At 58.5% G+C, this 18,635-nt stretch overlaps 3 protein-coding genes across 4 annotated transcripts; 1 reads left to right on the top strand and 2 right to left on the bottom strand.

The window, feature by feature from the left end:
• Positions 1-11: 11 nt before the first annotated feature.
• On the top strand, positions 12-3,642 carry TTI2 (TELO2 interacting protein 2; the record flags this gene model as incomplete). The annotated part of the gene is made up of 7 exons (XM_039715487.1): positions 12-400; positions 610-796; positions 1,374-1,466; positions 1,754-1,938; positions 2,525-2,668; positions 3,097-3,259; positions 3,516-3,642. Coding segments are annotated over 7 exons (1,242 nt in total), but the record flags the coding sequence as incomplete, so codon positions are not given.
• MAK16 (MAK16 homolog) lies at positions 3,616-8,770 on the bottom strand. 2 transcript variants are annotated; one of them, XM_039716514.1, is made up of 10 exons: positions 8,610-8,770; positions 8,171-8,220; positions 7,884-7,993; positions 7,565-7,629; positions 7,123-7,274; positions 5,712-5,766; positions 5,555-5,629; positions 4,564-4,683; positions 4,379-4,435; positions 3,616-4,161 (listed from the first exon to the last, which is right to left on the bottom strand). In XM_039716514.1, the coding sequence occupies exons 1-10, from the start codon at positions 8,622-8,624 to the stop codon at positions 3,973-3,975; spliced, it is 888 nt and encodes a 295-aa protein (XP_039572448.1). In that variant the 5' UTR covers positions 8,625-8,770; the 3' UTR covers positions 3,616-3,972. The 2 variants fall into 2 exon arrangements, with proteins under 2 accessions (XP_039572448.1, XP_039572457.1); XM_039716523.1 differs by having other exon boundaries at positions 4,379-4,437; positions 4,569-4,683.
• A 624-nt stretch (positions 8,771-9,394) lies between these two features.
• SLC18A1 (solute carrier family 18 member A1) lies at positions 9,395-17,376 on the bottom strand. The gene is made up of 15 exons (XM_039714758.1): positions 17,373-17,376; positions 16,731-16,882; positions 16,279-16,376; positions 15,280-15,338; positions 15,032-15,115; positions 14,688-14,780; positions 13,946-14,035; positions 12,877-12,987; positions 12,668-12,763; positions 11,167-11,245; positions 11,020-11,071; positions 10,207-10,270; positions 10,007-10,126; positions 9,800-9,933; positions 9,395-9,508 (listed from the first exon to the last, which is right to left on the bottom strand). Exons 1-15 carry the CDS (start codon positions 17,374-17,376, stop codon positions 9,395-9,397), a joined length of 1,350 nt encoding a protein of 449 aa, XP_039570692.1.
• Between the last annotated feature and the right edge of the window lie 1,259 nt (positions 17,377-18,635).

Here is an 18,635-nt window from a genome sequence, read left to right as displayed (position 1 = left end):
CTGCGGGAGCTGGGCGCGTCATTCCTATCCTGGCGGCCCCGCCGCGCCGGGAGCAGGACGGGGCCGAGCCGCCCGGCCGGGACGCGGCGCTGGCCGCCGTGGCGGAGCGGGCAGAGCGCGTTGGCGCCGTGCTCCTGCTGCTCCTGCAGAAGCTGGAGGATGCCCGGAGCCAGCAGCCACCGAGCAAGGTGCTGGGACACGCGTTCATCTTTGCTGTCACGCACAAAGATGAGAGGCCCTGGACCACGGCGAGGAGTCGGGCGGTGGCTCAGGAGGTGCTGGAGCGGCTGGTCCGGGCTGCGGGCTGCGGGTCCGTGGAGGAATTCCTGCGGGGGAAGGAGGAGGATGAGGAAGGAAGATTCGGAGTGGTGATGGGGATCCTGAAGCAGGAGTTGACCAAGTGAGTGGGGAGGGGAGTGTGGCATGGTTGGAGGGTCTCTGTAGGAAATACTGGGAAATTTCTGAGGCTCAGGATGTGATAAATATGAAACCAGGAGCTTTACAAATGGAAGGTGTTGGGGGATGATTGCCAGGGTTTGCTGCCAGCCGAGAGCCTCAAGCAGAGGGGACGAGCGCTGTGTGTTCCCTGAGCTGTGCCTGTCTCCCCAGAGACACCTGGAAGTGTAACCCTGCCTCCAAAGACGTGTTCTCCTGGGCTCTGCTCCGCGTCAGCCGGCCCTGGCTGTGCCCGCACCTGGAGCGGGTCCTGCCGCCCGCGCTGCTCCTCTCCGACGACTTCCAGGAGGAGAACAAAGTGCTGGGCGTGCGCTGCCTGCACCACATCGTCCTCAACGTGGTGAGGGAGGGCGGGGAGCGCTCTGGGCTGTTGTGTGAAGGGAGGGACAATCACAGAATGTCCTGAGCTGGGAGGGACCCGCAGGGATCCGAGTCCCAGCCCTGGCCCTGCTCAGACACCCCAGCAATCTCATCCACGAGCGTTTCCTGGAGCTCTGGTGGCCTCTGGGCTGTGCCTGTTCCCTGGGCAGTGCCCAGCACCCTCTGGGGAAAGAACCTGTCCCTAAAATCCAGCCTGACCCTTCCCTGACAGAGCTCCAGCCATGTGGGTCAGGTTCCTAACTTCTCTTGCTGGTGAATGGCAGGGTTAACCTGCACTTCCAGCAGTCCCTCACACTCCCCAGCTTTGGGAAGGCCCTGGCAGGGTTTAATCTGCATTTCCAGTAGTTCCTTTCACTCCCCAGCTTTGGGAAGGCCCTGGCAGGGTTTAACCTGCACTTCCAGCAGTCCCTCACACTCCCCAGCTTTGGGAAGGCCCTGGCAGGGTTAACCTGCATTTGCAGCAGTCCCTCACACTTCACACAGGGTTTAGGCTCCTGTGGTGCCCAGCAGTCACATCCTGCCCTCTGCTGTTGCAGCCAGGGGCGGATCTGTGCCAGTTCAACAGGGCCCAGGTGGTGTTCCACGCCCTCTACAACCACCTCTACTCACGGGAGGCCCCTCTCATCCAGGTAGGACGGCTGCCCTGGGCTTTGGGGTGCCTCGGGGTGGTGGCAGCCCCTCAGGTTGAGGCTGAGCCTGTTCCCTGTCACAGTGCAGCCAGGCTGTCACCAGCCTGTGGACAAAGTAACTCGGTGGATTCCAGGAAAACACCACAGAGGGAAGAGCTCTTTGCTGCTGCCCATTCCAGGTGGGCAGGGAGCAGCTTTGAAGCACTCAGCTCAGCGGGTGGCCACAGGGCTGGGATTTGTTTTTTGGAGAGAACACGAGCTCACATTCATCACTGTCCCCAAACCAGGCAGTGCTGCTGTGCCTGCTGGACCTGCTGCCCGTCCTGGAGCGATGCCAGCGGCGCCAGGGCCACGGCAGAGCCACCTCCCCCTGGGACCAGGTGCTGCAGCTGGTGCTGACCCACATGGAGGCCGAGCACCGGCTGGCACTGCGCAGGGTCTACGCTGGGACCCTGCCTGCCTTTGTCACCAGGTGGGACAGAGGGGACAGCGGCACCTGGGGCCCTGCCCACCTTCCTCAGGGGGTGGGAGCTGCACCTCAGGGTCCTGCCCACCTGCCTGAGGGGTGGGAGCTGCACCTGGAGCCTTGCCCACCTTCCTCAGGGGGTGGGAGCTGCACCTGAGGGCCCTGCCCACCTTCCTGAGGGGTGGGAGCTGCACCTGAGGGTCCTGCCCACCTGCCTGAGGGGATGAGAGCTGCACCTCAGGGTCCTGCCCACCTTCCTGAGGGGGGGGAGCTGCACCTGAGGGTCCTGCCTGCCTTCCTGAGGGGGTGGGAGCACAGGGATGGGCCCTGGGCTTGGTATCCAAGGGTATGCTCCCTCCTCAGGGTGTGTTTTTGGGATCCAGGGGATCTATCCTCCCCCCTCAGGGTGTGTTTTTGGGATCTAAAGGATCTATCCTCCCTGCTGAGGGTGTGTTTTTGGGATCCAGGGGATCTATCCTCCCCCCTCAGGGTGTGTTTTTGGGATCTAAAGGATCTATCCTCCCTGCTGAGGGTGTGTTTTTGGGATCCAGGGGATCTATCCTCCCCCCTCAGGGTGTGTTTGTGCCACCAGACTGGGCATCCTCATCGTGAGGCACCTGAAGAGGCTGGAGCGAGTCATCCTGGGCTACCTGGAGGTCTCTGATGGCCCTGGGGAAGAGGCCAGACTGGGAATCCTGGAGACCCTACAGTGCACCATAGAGCATGCCTGGCCCAGGTACCTCTCTGGGGGGATTGCACACAGAAAAGCTGTCCTGGAAACCTGTCCTGATGTGAATGTTTCATTCCTATCCTGGATGTTTCTGCTTTAAGACCCAAAGTTACTTCTTCTTGAGGAAAATGCCCTGAAATCCTAAGGGAAAATTGTCCCAGGAAGTACTCACTGCTATTACTAAAAAACCTGGGTCCAAAATTAAGCTGGGTCCTCATTTTGACCCAACTTGTGCTTATTCCAAAAGCAGAAATTAAACCAACATGGAATAACCCTGTGCTGTGGACTGGGCTGTGCAGTGCCAGCATCCCCAGCACCATCCCGAGGTTCCTGCCTGTCCAGGGCTGTCCTGGCAGCAATCCTGCCCCAGAGCAGCCCCAGGCTGTGCTGTCCCTGGCTGGGGACGGGTTTGGGATGAGCTGTTTCCCTTGCAGGATGCCCTGCAGGCTCCCTGTGCTCCTCAAGGCCCTGCTGAGGCTGCTCTGGGACGTTCACACGGAGCGGGGCCCGACCCCCGAGCCCGTCAGGGCTGCCCTGCTGCACAGGGCCACCCAGTGCCTCATCCTGCTGGACCGCTGCTGCCAGGGCCAGGTCAAGGTGAGCCAGGGCTCCCTGGGGGTGCCAGGGCCAGGTCAAGGTGAGCCAGGGCTCCCTGGGGTGCCAGGGGGGTGCCAGGGCCCTCTTCCCTCCCAGCCCAGCAGGAGTTTGGATTCCCCCCCTCCCAGCAGCACTGAAAGTGCCTCGGTAGCTGTTGATGGGCTCAGTGGGTGCTGTGCTCCCCCACAGGGCTGGGGAGGGTGGGTGACACCATCACGAGTGCCAGGGCACTGGCAGTGCTGCTCTGCCCCTGCAGGTGCTGCTGGCAGGGGTGCACAGCAGCTGTCAGGAGGACCGGGTGCGGGAGTGCCTCAGGAAGGTGCAGGAGAGCACCTGACACTGCTCACCCCCTTTTGTACAATAAAATGTTGTATTTATTGAAAGTTCTGTCGTTCTTGTCTCACCTGTGAGCCCTGCACTCCCCCAGACACAGCTGAGGTTTCTCCAGAGCCCCCCAGGCCAGGGCCCTTCCTGGAGCAGAGGCTGGGCTCAGCTTTTTGAGAGGAGGTGGGAGATGTTCCCTTGAGCTGGGCCTCACCCAGTTGTACAAACTCACTGCAACTGCCTGGGCTCGGGACACAAACCCCAAAAAACATGTAGAGTATCAAACCAGGAGTTCTGAGGGTCTTGTGAGGTGGGTGACAGATGCTGGAGTCCCACTCTGGTGACACGTCTGGGGTTTGTCAGTCAGTACAAAATGGGGTCAGGGGGGCTCAGGCTGCTTTTGTCTTGGTGCTGGGCTCTGTTTCCTCTTCGTACTCGATCTCGATGTAGGGGCGTTTCCTCCTGGCTGGGCCCTTCAGGGGTGTTTTCCCTTTAGATTTGGAGTGGGAGGCTTTCTTCTCTACTTCTTCCTCCTTTTCCTGCTCCTCTTCACTGCTTGTCTCCAGCTTATCCATGTCCTGAGGAAGAATTGAGTGAGCAGAGTGATGTCAGAGCAGGTTGTGCAACTAAACCTCCTCTTTCCCCAAAATCACCTCATTGCAATCCCACTGCACAATCCCTGGCTCCAGAGGAGCTGGGCTGGGCTCCCACTGTCCAATTCTCTTGCACAGCTGATTTTGGTGCCTCTTACCCATCCCCAGAGACCCCCAAGGGTGGAGTTTGTGCTTCACCCACCTCGAAGTCGCTGAGCTCGCTGTCCTCTGCTTCCACAAACTCCCTTTTGTCCACGTCCTGCAAGGAACAGAGGCAGGGACTGAGCAGTGGCATGAAGAGCCACCAAGGCCACCACAAGGTTTTTCTGAGCTGTCCCGAGTTCTTCTCAGCCCATCTCAGCACCAGGGCAGGGCTGGAAGCTTTACCTCATCATCATCATCATCATCTTCTTCCCTCTCTGCATCCGACTCACTCTCGCTCTCTGCATCTTGCTGCTGGAGGGCCTTGTCAAAGGCGTGGATGGGGAAGTTGTAAATGTCTCCATACTGAAAGGAAAAATGGGATTTTCCATAAGCCACAGCAGGAAGATGGACTTTGGGCTGGGGGGGCACTGCATGGGGCAGCACCAGCCTGAGGTGTGGATCAGCCCCTTCCCAACCCTGAGCCCACACTCCTGCAGGAGGGGAGCCCTCGTGTTTTGGGGCTCAAGCAGGAGGGCAGGCCTTGTGTTTTGGGGCTCCCTGTGCACAGGAGGGGAGCCCTCATGTTTTGGGGCTCAAGGAGGAGGGCAGCCCTCGTGTTTTGGGGCTCCCTGTGCACAGGACAGGAGGAGAGCCCTCATGTTTGGGGGCTCAAACAGAAGGGCATTCCTCATGTTTTGGGGCTCCCTGTGTTTTGGAGCTCCCTATACACAGGAGGGGAGCACTTGTGTTTTGGGGCTTCCTGTGTTTTGGGGCTCCCTGTGCACAGGACAGGAGGCAAGCCCTCATGTTTTGGGGCTTCCTGTGTTTTAGGGCTCCCTGTGCACAGGACAGGAGGAGAGCCCTTGTGTTTTGGGGCTCCCTGTGCACACAGTAGGAGGGCAGCCCTTCCTTTAGGGGCTCCCTGTGTTTTGGGGAGCCAGGCACCCCATTCCCCCATGGCAGCTCACACCGTGAGCTCCGTGTGAGCCTCACCGTGTCCTGCTTCAGCCTTTCCAGCAGCTCCTTCTCGATGGCGTGGAGCATTTGTGTTTTGGGGCTCCCTGTATTCTGGGGCTCCCTGTGCACAGGGCAGGAGGGCTGCCCTCGTGTTTTGGGGCTCCCTGTGCACACAGTAGGAGGGCAGCCCTTCCTTTAGGGGCTCCCTGTGTTTTGGGGAGCCAGGCACCCCATTCCCCCATGGCAGCTCACACCGTGAGCTCCGTGTGAGCCTCACCGTGTCCTGCTTCAGCCTTTCCAGCAGCTCCTTCTCGATGGCGTTGTCCAGCTGGGCAGCGATCAGGGCTTTCTCCTGGGGAACACAGAGCAGCTGTGTGAGGCCAGGGGCAGGGGGACAGCAGCAGTGGCACGAGGTGACACGGGGCACTCCTTACCTCGCGCCTGTTCTCGCGCCTCTCGATCTTCCTGCGCAGCGGGACGAGCTTCCTCCTGCAGGGAACACACTGGGAGTGGCACAGCCAGCAGCTGCAGCATTCCAGACGGGGGGAACCTCCTTATCTTCCAGGATAAGAAAGATCTAAAGCTGGTAGAGGGTGTCCAAAGGATGGGGAAGGGTCTGGAGGGGCCACAGGAGGGGCAGCTCCTCCCGAGGGACAGCTCTGACCTTGGCTCTCTGTGACAGGGAGTGGCTGGAGCTGGGGCAGGGCAGGGTCAGGGTGGATTTTAGGGGAAGATTCTTCCTCCAGAGGGTGCTGGGCACGGCCCCGAGGCTGCCAGAGCTCCAAGATGGACACTGCTCCCAGGGGGGCACAGGTGGGGTTGTTGGGGTGTCAGTGCAGGGCGAGGAGTTGGGATCAATGATCCCTGTGGGATCAGTGATCAATGAGTTGGAATCAATGATCCATGAGCTGAGATCAATGATCCCTGTGGGATCAGTGATCAATGAGTTGGAATCAATGATCCCTGTGGGACCAATGATCAATGAGCTGGGATCAGTGGTTCCTGTGGGATCAATGATCACTGAGTTGGGATCAGAGATCCTTGTGGGATCAATGATCAATGAGCTGGGATCCATGATCCCATTGGGATCAATGAGCTGGGATCAATGATCCCTGTGGGATCAATGAGCTGGGATCAGTGATCACTGAGCTGGGAACAATCATCCCTGTGGGATCAATGATCAATCAGTTGGGATCAATGATCAATGAGCTGGGATCAGTGATCCCTGTGGGATTCCTGAGCTGGGATCAATGTTTCCTGTGGGATCAATGGGCTGGGATCAATGGTTCCTGTGGGATCAATGATCTGGAATCAATGATCACTGAGCTGGGATCAGTGATCCCTGTGGGATTCCTGAGCTGGGATCAATGTTTCCTGTGGGATCAATGGGCTGGGATCAATGGTTCCTGTGGGATCAATGATCTGGAATCAATGATCACTGAGCTGGGATCAGTGATCCCTGTGGGATTCCTGAGCTGGGATCAATGTTTCCTGTGGGATCAATGAGATGGGATCAATGGTTCCTGTGGGATCAATGATCCGCCAGCTGGGATCAGAGATCCCTGTGCGATCCCTGAGCTGGGATCAATGTTTCCTGTGGGATCAATGATCAGTGATCTGGGATCAATGATCACTGAGCTGGGATCAGTGATCCCCGTGATCCCTCCAGCTCAGAACATTCCCTCAGGACATTTTCACGCTGCATTCCTGCAGCTCATCCGTGTCAGATCCATCTAAACCCCCCAGGAAAACAGGGACCAGCTCCGTGTCCCAGCAGCTCAGGAGAGGGGCAGTGGCTCCAGAAGCCACCAGAGGTCACTCCATGGCCACTGCCGTGTCCCTTACTGTCTCTTGAGGGTCAGCTTGCGGATGCGGATCAGGTACTGCGTGATCTTGGTGAACCTCTGCTTGCACTTGTGCCGGATGAAGCGCGGCCAGTAGATGAGGTTCTCGTCGATCTGCTCCAGAGCCTTCTCGTAGTTCTTGCTCAGCAGCACCTGCGGGGACAGGGCAAGGGCTGGGTGACAGAGCAGGACGAAACAGGGACGTCTGGGAGGGGCTGCATCGCCCCCAGAGTCACGGAATCATTTAGGGAAAGCCCCCCAAGGGGGATCCCCACCTCGCCCCCAGTGCCACCCCCAGGATGGGAATTCCAAACCTCCCTGGGCAGTTCCATGCCTGAGCAGCCTCTCCATGGAGAAATCCCTGCTGCTGCCCAGTGTGTCCCTCCCCTGGAACAGCCTCCCTGCCCTCCCTGCCACTGTCCCTGCCGTGTCCCCGAGCTCACCCGCTCCCAGAGGCGCCGGGGAAACGCCGCCCGCTCAATGGCCTTCATGTAGAGATAACAGCGACCTGGAACAGGCAACAGCCCCCTGAGCCCCTGCCCAGAGCCAGGCCGGGCAGGGATGGCAGTGCCCGGGGGCAGGGCACTGCCACCCACTGCACCCCAGAACCATCCAGGCTGAAAAGAGTCCCCAGATCAATCCAAGCTCTGACCCCCAGTGCCACATGCAGCATTGCCATGGCACTCCGGGGATGGGGGCTCCAAACCCCCCTGGGGGCCCTTCCGAGGGCTGATCCCTGTCCCTGCAGGGTCCTGCTCCCACCTTTCTCCTCGCGGACTGTGGCGTACTGGCTGTTGGCCAGCGGGCAGGAGGAGCGGTTGCACAGCCCCGTCAGGTTGTACTCGTTCCTGCAGAAATTCTGCGTTTTGGTGCTGCGAAAAAAAGGGCAAAGAATTCATGAGGGGAGGGCAGGAAGACCCCACCACTTCCCTGTGACTCTCTGTGTGGCCGCGGTGGCGCAGAGGGGACACTCTGGGGGTACCCGAGCGTGTCCCTCCCGTCCCTGTCCCTGCTGGGTCCCCCTCAGCCCGCCCCCAACCCAAACTCACGTCATCTTGTAGGAGCAGAACTGCCTGTTCCCCAGCATGCTCCAGACAACCTGCGGGGGGACAAACAGCGGGTGACACACCGCGACACGCCTGCCCCGCCTGTCCCCGCTCCGACCCCACAAACACCGCGCTTCTCCCGGTGTCCCCCGGCACGGCGAGCAGGCACAGCACATGGGCTGCTGCCAGCTCCTCAGTCACACCCGCGGTGCCCCCGGAGCCACAGCGGTGCTGGGGACAGACAGAGGGACAGACAGGGGGACAGACAGGGGACCGCGGCCACGTGCGGCGGGGACACGGCCGGGCCCGTGAGCCACAGCGGCGCTGGGGACAGACACAGGACAGACAGGGGGACAGACAGGGGACCGCGGCCACGTGCGGCGGGGACACGGCCGGGCCCGGCGGGCGTTTGACACGGGGCCGGAAGAACGGTCGGACTCACATCGTCCGAATGCATGGTGGCGGTGACAGAGGTGGCGGCGGTGGCACAGACGGCGGTGGCGGTGACACAGGTGGCGGTGACAGCGCGGACCGACGGTAACGGGAGCGCCGGCCGCGCGGGCTAGGGCGCCGCCATTACAGGAAGGGGCGGGGCGTGCGAAGTCTCGCGAGAGCGGCGGCCCTGAGGGAGGGGAAAAGGGCGGGAAAAGGGCGGGCCGCGCTGTCATGGCGGCCGCGCCCCTCAGGGTGGAGATCACAATAACCCTTGTTTAAACAGGCGCTGAGGGGCCCCGAGCGGTGTGTTTGGGGCAGGTTAAATCTGCACTCTGGAGCCGTGGGAGAAAATGCAGTTTCTCTGCTAAGCTCTTCCCTCAGAGCTGACAAAGCCACATTAAATACAGTGATCTACCTGGCTTTGTTGGCTGAGTCTAAACCTTATTCCCACCTCAGTTCCTTTAGAGCTCTTCAAACGAGTAAATGAGTTTAATGCACGTTGGGAAGGACACACGAGCAGCACAGACACAGCACAATACATCAGACTACACCACAAACAAATGAAGGTTTTTAGCATCCTCAGAGGAGCGGTGACATGAGTGACATCTTTAGCGCCGGCTGATTCCATGGCTGAGTCCCACAGCGGCGTCACGGAATGGATGGAGCCTCCAACCCCTGGAGCAGAGGTTGGAGATTGTTGAGTCTGGGGCAGGCTGGGCCGGCAGTGGCTGCCCTCACATCCGTGTTCTGTCACCATAATTACAATTCCAAAGCAGGGCAGACATTCCTTGGCTATTCCATGTTTTCCTCCTCCCCGTCGCTCTCCTCCGTGAGGGGCGATTCCCGCTGGGCTTCCTTCGTGCTGTAGCTTTTGGGTTTCATGGCGCACTCCTGGCTCAGGATGGCCTGGGTGAAGCAGAGCAGAAATCATGCTTTAATAAAAGTAATGATTAATTTGATCAGTTAACAGGAGTGTTACCACACTGGGAAAAAAGCCAAAGCAGACTTTTCCCCAGGGAACACAAGCTGTGAGCGCAGGGAAGGACCCTCTAAACCTCCCTGCTTTTATCTCACTTTTTTTGTCCATTTTTGAGGGCGGCACGGAGCCCAACAGGGAAGACACAACCCCTGGCAAATTCATTCTTAATTCCCTCAGATCCCTGGGATGTGGAACCCCAGGAGAACACCCTGACTGACCATCTTCTCCTCCGTGGCCGGGGGGCTGCGCAGGAGCCAGCAGAGCGGGGCGTAGGCCACGTTCAGCACGCCCACCATCACCATCAGCCAGGGGAAGCCCAGGGCTCGCGCGATGGCCCCGCCCGTGGACGGACCTGCGAATTCCGGTCAAAAAAAGTGACAAAACTCCGGGGAGGTGCACCTCCACTGCGAGTAAAACTCTCCTACCGACAGCAAAGCCCGTGCAGAAGGCCACGTCGGCGATGGCGTAGACGGTGCCGTAGGCTGAGGTGTGGCGCAGGTCCACCAGGTAGCCCATGATGGGCATCATGGAGGAGTCCACCATGCCTGCCCGGGGCATGAGGGGCTCCTCAGTCCCCCTGTCCCCGGGGAGCTGCCCCGGGGCAGCTGCAGGACTCCCAGCTTACCTATGGCAAAGCCCAGGCCGGCGTTGGGGCCGATCAGCCCGTAAATGTTGGTGGCCAGAGGGACCTGGGGAGGAGAGGGAGGAGGGGTGAGGCCAGGAGAGCTGTGGGAGGTGGGAAGGTGGGACACAGGCCATGGAATTGTGGGATGGGAGCTTAAAGATCTTTCTGTCCCAGCCCTGCCATGGGCAGGGACATTTCCCACTCTCCCAGGGTGTTCCAGCCTGGCCTTGGGCACTTCCAGGGATCCAGGACCAACAGCTCCTCTGGGATATTACACACTTCTATTTAACTACACACTTGTAATTTTAGTGTTATTACTTAATTTTGGAAGGGTTTTTTATGGCTTTAGGTTAAATGTACTATTCTCTTGGGAGTTAGTTAGTACAGAGAGTTTAAAATTTTTAGTATTTAGAACTCTAACACCATCCCAGCTCCTCACCACCCTCACAGGGAGGAATTTCTTCCCAATGTCCCACCTAACCCTGCCGTGTGTCACTTTGAAGCCGTTTCCCCTCGTTGTGTCCCTCTATCCCTTGTGAATCCAGGCTCCCTTCAGGTCCTGGACAGCCACAGGTCACCCCGCAGCCTTTCCCAGGCTGAACAATCCCAAATCTCAGCCTGAAGATCTGGAGATCTGCAAGCCCTGAGCACTGGCTGTGGCAGGAGGGTGAAAATCCCTGCAGGGACACCTCGGATGCCCCTGTAGATTCCCCCTGTGGGGATCCCACTTCACATTCCCCTGTGGGGATCCCACCTTGGATTCCCCCTGTGGGGATCCCATGTCAGATTCCTTCGGATTCCCCCCGTACTCACACAGAGGAGGCTGATTCCCACCACAACCATCCCAATCATGGAGCACAGCCACCTGCAACGTGAGCACAGGGCGGGAGCTCTCAGCCTCGAGCAGAACATGCTGAAATTTGGGCTGGGCTGAGCCCAAATCTTTAATATCCCGCTTACCTGCCCATCCTGTTGGCCAGAATCCCAAAGAGGTTGGTGCCAATGAGGTAGGAGATGCTGGCAGGCAGGAACGCCATCCCTGGGAGACAGAAAGGATTTAAAAGTGTCTCGTGCCCAAGAAAACACAGATTTGCCCAATTTTTCACTCCCCAATGGCCTCATTTTGAGAATATAACAAGCTAGGCCAGGCACGTGAACATCTCCTGCCACAATTCCTCCCGCTTCCACCTTTCCACCTTTTCCCTCACTAAATAAAGAGGAATAAAGCTGCTTAAGTAAAAAGCTCAGGGATCATTATGTAGCTCACAATTAAATATTTGCTCTCCCTGCTGCTTTACCAGTTGTTTATTTTTCATATCCTCTCCTGCTGACAATAAATAAAAGTGAGCAGCTCCATTTCCCTGGACAGCTTCCTTATTGGAGCACGCTGATTCGTGTTTAATTTCCTCTCCTCTAACAGTACACAACCTGGTTAATCCTGCAGGTTTACCCCGAGCTCTTCTGGGTTCTTTTTCCCAGAGTTCTGGGTGAAAGAGACCCAGTAAAGAAACCCCTTGAGTTCTGAACAGCTCGTGAGAGGGGTGGTGTTGAACTCTGAATCCAAACTGCTCTCAAATCTCAGGCATCTGAACACCTTAGTGAACATACTGGGATTTTTTTCTGTTAAATCACTTTGAGGTGACTTTGAGAAAATCCCAAATACATTCCCCAAGGTGTTCAGGTACCTGTGATTTCCTCTGGTGACAGGGGAGCCCTGAGTGCGTTTCCCTGGGTTCTGCCCCTTCTCCCAGTGCCAGGATCCCTGGGTGCTGCTTTCCTTCCTCTCTCCAGAGAAGCTTTCAGCGCCTGCTGTCGCTGAGGATAACTCAATCAGGAGCAATTCCAGCCCCCTGCTCGCAGCCTGCAATCCAATTTGGGATCTAAGTGCAGCCCAGGGGGTGATTCCTGCTCCGCTGGGGTTTTATCACCATTTCTGGTTGTTTCTGCAGCGAGCACAGGCGCTGTTATCTCCACATCCCATTTTCCGGGCAGCTGGCAATCAGCAGAGCCCGTCCTGCCCTGCCTGGGGTGCTGGGCACGGCCCCAGCTCGCTCTGCAGAGCCCATCTGGCCCCCCCAGCCCCGGCCCAGCACGAGCCCTGCACAACATGGGCTCCCTGCCCCGTTATTGCTCTGCCGGGCAGCAAATCCCACACAATTTTTGCAATAACAGAGCAGAGCAGCCACCACTGAGGACATTTCCAGCTGGAATTGGAGCCGTGCCCAGCCTGGGATCGCTCGCTGCACGGGCAGCAGGGCAGATGTTTCCTTCTCTTTTGGTGGAGTGATAGAAAAGATGATTCAACCCCTCCTGCGGTGCCCAGGCAGGGCCAGATCTTGGTCCCTGGAAGTGTCAGGGCTGGGATCAGTCACAGGCTGGACCCGGGGGCTCCTGGGGGTTTTTTTTGGGGTTCTGAGCTCTCTGGAGCTCAGGGGAAGAGGCTGCAGAGCAGGGGACCTACCGAGCTGCCACTGCGGGGAGCACATGGTCTGCAGCATCCAGATGGGCAGCGTGGGCTCCAGCATGGCCACCCCCATGTTGGAGAAGCAGAGGGCTCCTGGAAAAGGGAGAAAAGGGAGAAAAGCTCGGGTTTAGCCCCTTTTTGTTGCTGTTTCCAGCAGGCGGGAGGAAATTTTTAACGGGGGGACAAATTTAAGGCTCCACCTTTACCTGCAGCCACCAGGATGTAGGGGTCTCGCAGCAGGGTGGACACAGGGGTGGCTTTGGTGCTCTGCAGAGGGGCTGACGTGGGCTGGGGGCTGTGCGTGCCCTCAGCTGGCCCTGGCACAGCCCCAGCCCCAGGCAGTGCCCACCTCCCCCAGCCAGCGCCGTGCTCACCTCTGGGGAGATCCGCGAGGGCTGCAGGATGCACAGCTGCAGAGCTGGGGAGAGAACACGGCTGGGGGCTTCTTCCTTCCTTCCATCCATCCCTCCATCATCCATCCATCCATCCATCCATCCATCCATCCATCCCCCTGTCCCTCCCCTCAGCCCCCCCCAGCCCAGAGCTCAGCCCCAGCTGCAGGAGCTGTTTGGGGCTGTGCTTGGAGCGGGCAGGGCAGGAGGAGGGAGCCCCAAATCCGCCTGGAGAGGTTTGAAAGGGTTTTATCACCCCCGAATGCTCCCGTCGGGCTGGCGGCTGGGGAGCTGGAGCGGGACAGGAATGGGACGAGGAGAAGAAAAGGGTTAAAGCAGGAACTTTGATGGGCACGAGCCCCGTGCTTCATTCCCCGCGGCTCTCGCACGCTTCATTAGGGATATCTTGCTTTACAGCCAGACGAGGACGGTAACTGGGGCTGTAATTTAATTAGTTCCGTGCTTCCCACTGCAAATGCAGCTCCTGCTGGCTGGGACTTTGCCGTGGCACTCGGGAAGCTCCCGTGGCCTCAGTGCCATCCACGTCTGCTGGCAAAGCCGGGCTCCTTCATGGCACCAGGAGGCTGCAGACAAGGGTGCCTTGCCAAAGAATTCAGAGTTCAGAGAGCTCCACTGAACGGGCTGCTGGAGCCATCACAGCAGTCAGGGGGTTATTAAACAATGAGGGATTTGTTCCTGCTCTGCTGCTGTGTCAATCAGCTGGAGATGGCAAAAACGGGATTTAATACTCATTAAATGATGATGATGATGGAATAAGCAGTGCTGGTGGTGTCACCCACCTGTGCTGAGGTGCCTCTTCCTCCCCACATCCACATTCCAATAATTTCCTTTATTTCTGGGGTTCCACCCTTTGGTTTCTCACCTCCATCCAGGAGGGCGAGGAAGGCCAGGACCAGGAACGGCGACGCTTTCCCCACGAATTCGTACATGATGCTCCCGAAGGGTGCCCCGACTGCAAGGAAGGGCTGGGTCACACCCTGGCAGTGCCACCGTGCCCAGAGCCTGGCAGTGCCACTGTCCCCAGGGCCTGGAGGTGCCACTGTCCCCAGGGCCTGGAGGTGTCACTGTCCCCAGGGCCTGGAGGTGCCACCGTGCCCAGAGCCTGGCAGTGTCACTGTCCCCAGGGCCTGGAGGTGCCACCGTGCCCAGAGCCTGGCAGTGTCATTGTGCCCAGAGCCTGGCAGTGTCACTGTGCCCAGAGCCTGGCAGTGCCACCGTGCCCAGAGCCTGGCAGTGCCACTGTGCTCAGGGCTTGGAGGTGTCACCGTGCCCAGAACCTGGCAGTGTCACTGTCCCCAGAGCCTGGCAGTGCCACTGTGCTCAGGGCTTGGAGGTGCCACTGTCCCCAGGGCCTGGGGCTGCTCTGAGTCCCTGCTGGGTGTTTGGGGAGGTGTCAGTCCCACAGGCAGTGCCAGGGAGGGGACAGGGGGAGGGAGGGGAGCACCCAGCCTCTGGAAGGTGGCATTGCAGGCCCAGGTGACGCCGTGGAAGGTGTAAAGTGGCATTGCAAGACCAGGTGACTCAGTGGAAGGTGGCATTGCAGGCCCAGGTGACGCTGTGGCCATGTCCCATTGGGGGACACAGGGGACACAGGGGCTCCGTACTCAGCACTCCCAAGGCCAGGCCTCCCAGGGCGATGCCCATGGCGCTGCCCCTCTCCGCGTCGTCCGGGTACACGCTGGCCAGCAGCCCCAGGCCTGGGGGCACACACAGAGCCCACCTCAGCCTGGGGGCTCCTCTGCCATTCTGGGGGTTCAGCTGCTCCCTGGCTGGGGGTGGGGGCACTGAGGAGGAGGAGAAGGAGGAGGAGAAGGAGAAGGAGAAGGAGAAGGAGAAGGAGAAGGAGAAGGAGAAGGAGAAGGAGAAGGAGAAGGAGAAGGAGAAGGAGAAGGAGAAGGAGAAGGCAGCCAGGGGAGCTGATGCAGGGACGGAGGTGCAGAACCTTCACCTGCCACCGATGAGAAGGAGGAGCCGACGCCCTGCAGGGCTCTGGCGGTGAGCAGCAGCGTGTAGGTGCCTGAGAAAGCAAACACTGCAGAGGGAGGGCAGAGCTGGGCTCAGACTGGGCGAGGCTGGCCCCAGCCGGCTCCGGAAGGGGTGAGAGGGCAGAGGGATCGTCCTTGTCACCCTTTCCTGGGCCTGGGGGCTCTGCTGTGTCCTTTCTGACACGGAGCAGGTGATGGGGAGGGTACTCACTGATGGTGGAGAGGAACATGATGGTGAAGCCCAGGAACATGGGGATGTGGTACCCAATCCTGGAATGGGAAAAAAGAGGCCCCAGCTCAGGAGGGCTCCTTGTTCCCCCCTGGGGAATGTCTGTGGGCTGGGAAGCAGCTCCTGAGGGGGTGCTGTCCCCACAAGTGCTGCTCAGAGGGACCCCAGTGCCCCCCAATAACTCTGCAAAGCCCCCCAGAGCCAGAGCCCTGCTCCCCACCCCTGTGCACAGCCCAGCTCAGCGTCTGCAGGAGGGAAAGAAAACCTGAAAATAACATTTTATCCATCCACAGCGGGTTGGGAGGCTGCGTTTGTTTATCCCCTGCTTGCTGGTATCAAACAGCACCTGCCAGCACCTGAGGAGAGCATCAGAGAGCTTCATGCTGGGACACAAACCCACCAGGCACGTGCAGGCTGCCAGGAAAGGTGTCTGCTGCCTTTTGGGTGCATACATTTCACCTCTTGCTGTTTCCCTCCCGGCAATCCCTGCAGCTGCAGGCCATTCCTCAGCTCCTGCTGCTTCCAGCAGCCGAGGAATCGCGAGTGACAGGTGAGCAGTGCCACGGCTGAGCCTCACAGTTAAAGGGCAAATGGCATGGGTATGTGTTAGGGGAAGTTTTATAGATTTATAGTTGTGTTTTACCCCCTTTGTGGTGTTATTATGGGGCGGCCTGGGTTTGGGATATTTCGGGGAGTTGGCAGGTTGGATATTTGGGAGTTGTTACCATGGCAACAGCTGACCTCCAATCAAGGTTTCATGAAGTGACCTCCACCCCTGGACAGAACTTTGGGAGGGGCTAAAGGGTTAAAAGGCAAAACTTCCACTGTGTGGAGCAGCACATGGTGGCAAAAACCCTCTGCTCCCTGTAATATCTTCTCCATCCAGTCTTCTGCCGTATTTTTGATAAGGTTTTAATAAACCTTTCACATTTTTGAGAGCCAGTGTCGTTTCCCACCCACGGAACCCCAGCTCTGACCTACCTGTTGGTCAGCACACCCACCCAGGGGTTGACCAGCAGCTGCACCAGAGCCTTGGAGGCGAAGAGCAGCCCCACGCGGGTGTTCTCCTGCTCCAGGAACTGCCCTCCCTGCAGGCAGCTCCTGCCCGGGGCTGGGGGGTGCCCTGGGGGGCTCGGGAGGTGCCCTGGGGGGCTGCTCGGGGGGTGCCCTGGGGGGCTGCTCGGGGGGTGCCCCCGGGGGATGCTCGGGAGGTCCCCGGAGGTGCCCGGGGGGTGCCCTCGGGGGCTGCTCGGGGGGTGCCCTCGGGGGATGCTCTGGGGATGCCCTCGGGGGCTGCTCGGGGGGTTCCCGGAGGTGCTCGGGGGGTGCCCTCGGGGGCTGCTCGGGAGGTTCCCGGGGGTGCTCGGGGGATGCCCTGGGGGGCTGCTCCCCCTCCCGCTGCGCGGCCCCAGGGCGCTGCTGAAGCCCCGAACGGGCACGGTGGTGTTGTCAAAGGAGGAGAGCACGGAGGAGAAGGGAGGAGGAGCCCCCGGGGCTGCGGGGCTGGGCTCGGGCACGGCCGGGCTCGCGGAGCTCCTGGCGCCTTCGTACTCGGTGGTGTAGAGGAAGGTGGGGACGATGGGGACTGGAAAAAAAAAGCCGGGGTAGGGATTAGTGAGGGATTGAGGGGTTTTCCTGCAGTTCCTGGCTCGGGTCCGAGCTGAGCGGTGCTGGCCAGGTGGGGTCCTGGAAGGTCACCTGGGCAGGAGCTGCTAGCATCGCCCAGGGACTGATGGAGCAGGGTAGCCAAGCCCTGAAGAGCTCCACGCTGTGTCCCCAAGACCCTCACACTGCCCTGAGACAGCCTTAAAAACCCTACAGTGTACCCTGAGACAGGGCCCCAAAGAAACCCACTCTGTGTCCCCAGAGAACCCCACAGTGGCAGCCCCAAAGAGCCCCACAATGTGCCCTGAGACAGCCCCAAATAACCCGATGCTGCATCCCAGAGCAGCCCCAAAAAACCCCACAATGTGCTCTGAGACAGCCCCCAAGAGCCCCACAATGTACCCCTGAGACAGCCCCAAAGAATCCGATATTGTTCCCACAAGACAAGCCCAAAGAACCCCACACTATACCCATGGGACAGCCCCAAAGAACCCCACGATGTTCCCCCAAAGAATCCCACACTGTGCCCCCAAAGAACCCCACGCTGTGCCCCCAAAGAACCCCACATTGTACCAATGAGACAGCCCCAAAGGACCCCACACCATGCCCAGGCAGCCCCAAAGGAACCCCACAATGTTCCTCCAAAGAATCCCACAGTGCACCCATGAGACAGCCCCAAAGAATCCCACATTGTACTCCTGAGACAGCCCCAAAGAACCCCACACTGTTCCCCCAGAGAACCCCACAGTGCACCCATAAGACAGCCCCAAAGAACCCCACACTGTCCCATGAGCAGCACCAAAAGCACCTCACACTGTACCCCTGAAACAACCCCAAAGAACCCCACATTGTTCCCACAAGACAACCCCAAAAAACCCCACACTATACCCATGAGACAGCCCCAAACCGTACCCACGACGGTGAGCAGGATGTTGTCCAGCAGCAGTGCCACGAACACCACCCCCAGCACCAGGCGGGGAGAGGCCCTGCCCGCGGCCAGCCCGGGCTGCGACACGGCTGGGGACACGGCTGGGGACACCCCTGGGGACACGGCTGGGGACACGGCTGGGGACACGGCTGGGGACACCCCTGGGGACACCCCGGGGGACACCCCTGGGGACAGCCCGGGGGACACGGCTGGGGACACGGCGGGGGACACCCCTGGGGACACCCCTGGGGACATGGCCAGGGGCACAGCCAGGCTCCTGCGGGCTCCCGCGCTCAGGGCTCGAGGCTCCACAGACCTGCCAAGAGAACATTCCAGGTCAAACCTCCCACGGGACGTGGCTTCTCCCGTGGGAAGGCAGCTCCTGGGGTCACTCAGTGTGTCCCCAGATAAACAAACAAACAAACAAACAAACAAACAAACAAATAAATAAATATATATATATAGATATTGTAGGTAATATATATGATTATAGATTAATTAAAATTAATTATTACGAATCATTATGAATTATAATATATATATAATAGATTATATATGTTGTAGATAAATCAATATATGTTATTATAATTATATATTTTATTATAATATGTTTATTATATTTATTATAATATATAGATAACATAAATATATAGATTATAAATTAATTATAATGAATTATTATTAATTATAATATATAATAGAATATATATTATAGATAAATCAATATATAAAATAGATATAGATTAAAATAAATGAAATATCTAAATTTATAAATAAATTCAGGACAGAGGGAGCAGAGGCAATA

The sequence above is a fragment of the Passer montanus genome, unplaced genomic scaffold (assembly GCF_014805655.1).
Source record: "Passer montanus isolate IOZ18808 unplaced genomic scaffold, ASM1480565v1 scaffold101, whole genome shotgun sequence".
Taxonomy (NCBI): Eukaryota; Metazoa; Chordata; class Aves; order Passeriformes; family Passeridae; genus Passer; species Passer montanus.
Note: the sequence above shows the minus strand (reverse complement) of the source record. Positions and strands in the feature narration are given on the sequence as shown.

Bases quoted from the DNA above. Each gene is read 5' to 3' on its own strand.
- MAK16 (XM_039716514.1), bottom strand. The intron at 5,767-7,122 runs GTAAGGGACACG...TGTTCCCTGCAG, and splicing joins AAGCTGACCCTCAAGAGACA to GAGGAAGCTCGTCCCGCTGC. The intron at 5,630-5,711 runs GTAAGGAGTGCC...TGTGTTCCCCAG, and splicing joins GGCGCGAGAACAGGCGCGAG to GAGAAAGCCCTGATCGCTGC.
- SLC18A1 (XM_039714758.1), bottom strand. The intron at 10,271-11,019 runs GTGAGTACGGGG...TCTCCTCCCCAG, and splicing joins TGGGAATCAGCCTCCTCTGT to GTCCCTCTGGCCACCAACAT. The intron at 10,127-10,206 runs GTAAGCTGGGAG...TGCCCCGGGCAG, and splicing joins CGGCCTGGGCTTTGCCATAG to GCATGGTGGACTCCTCCATG.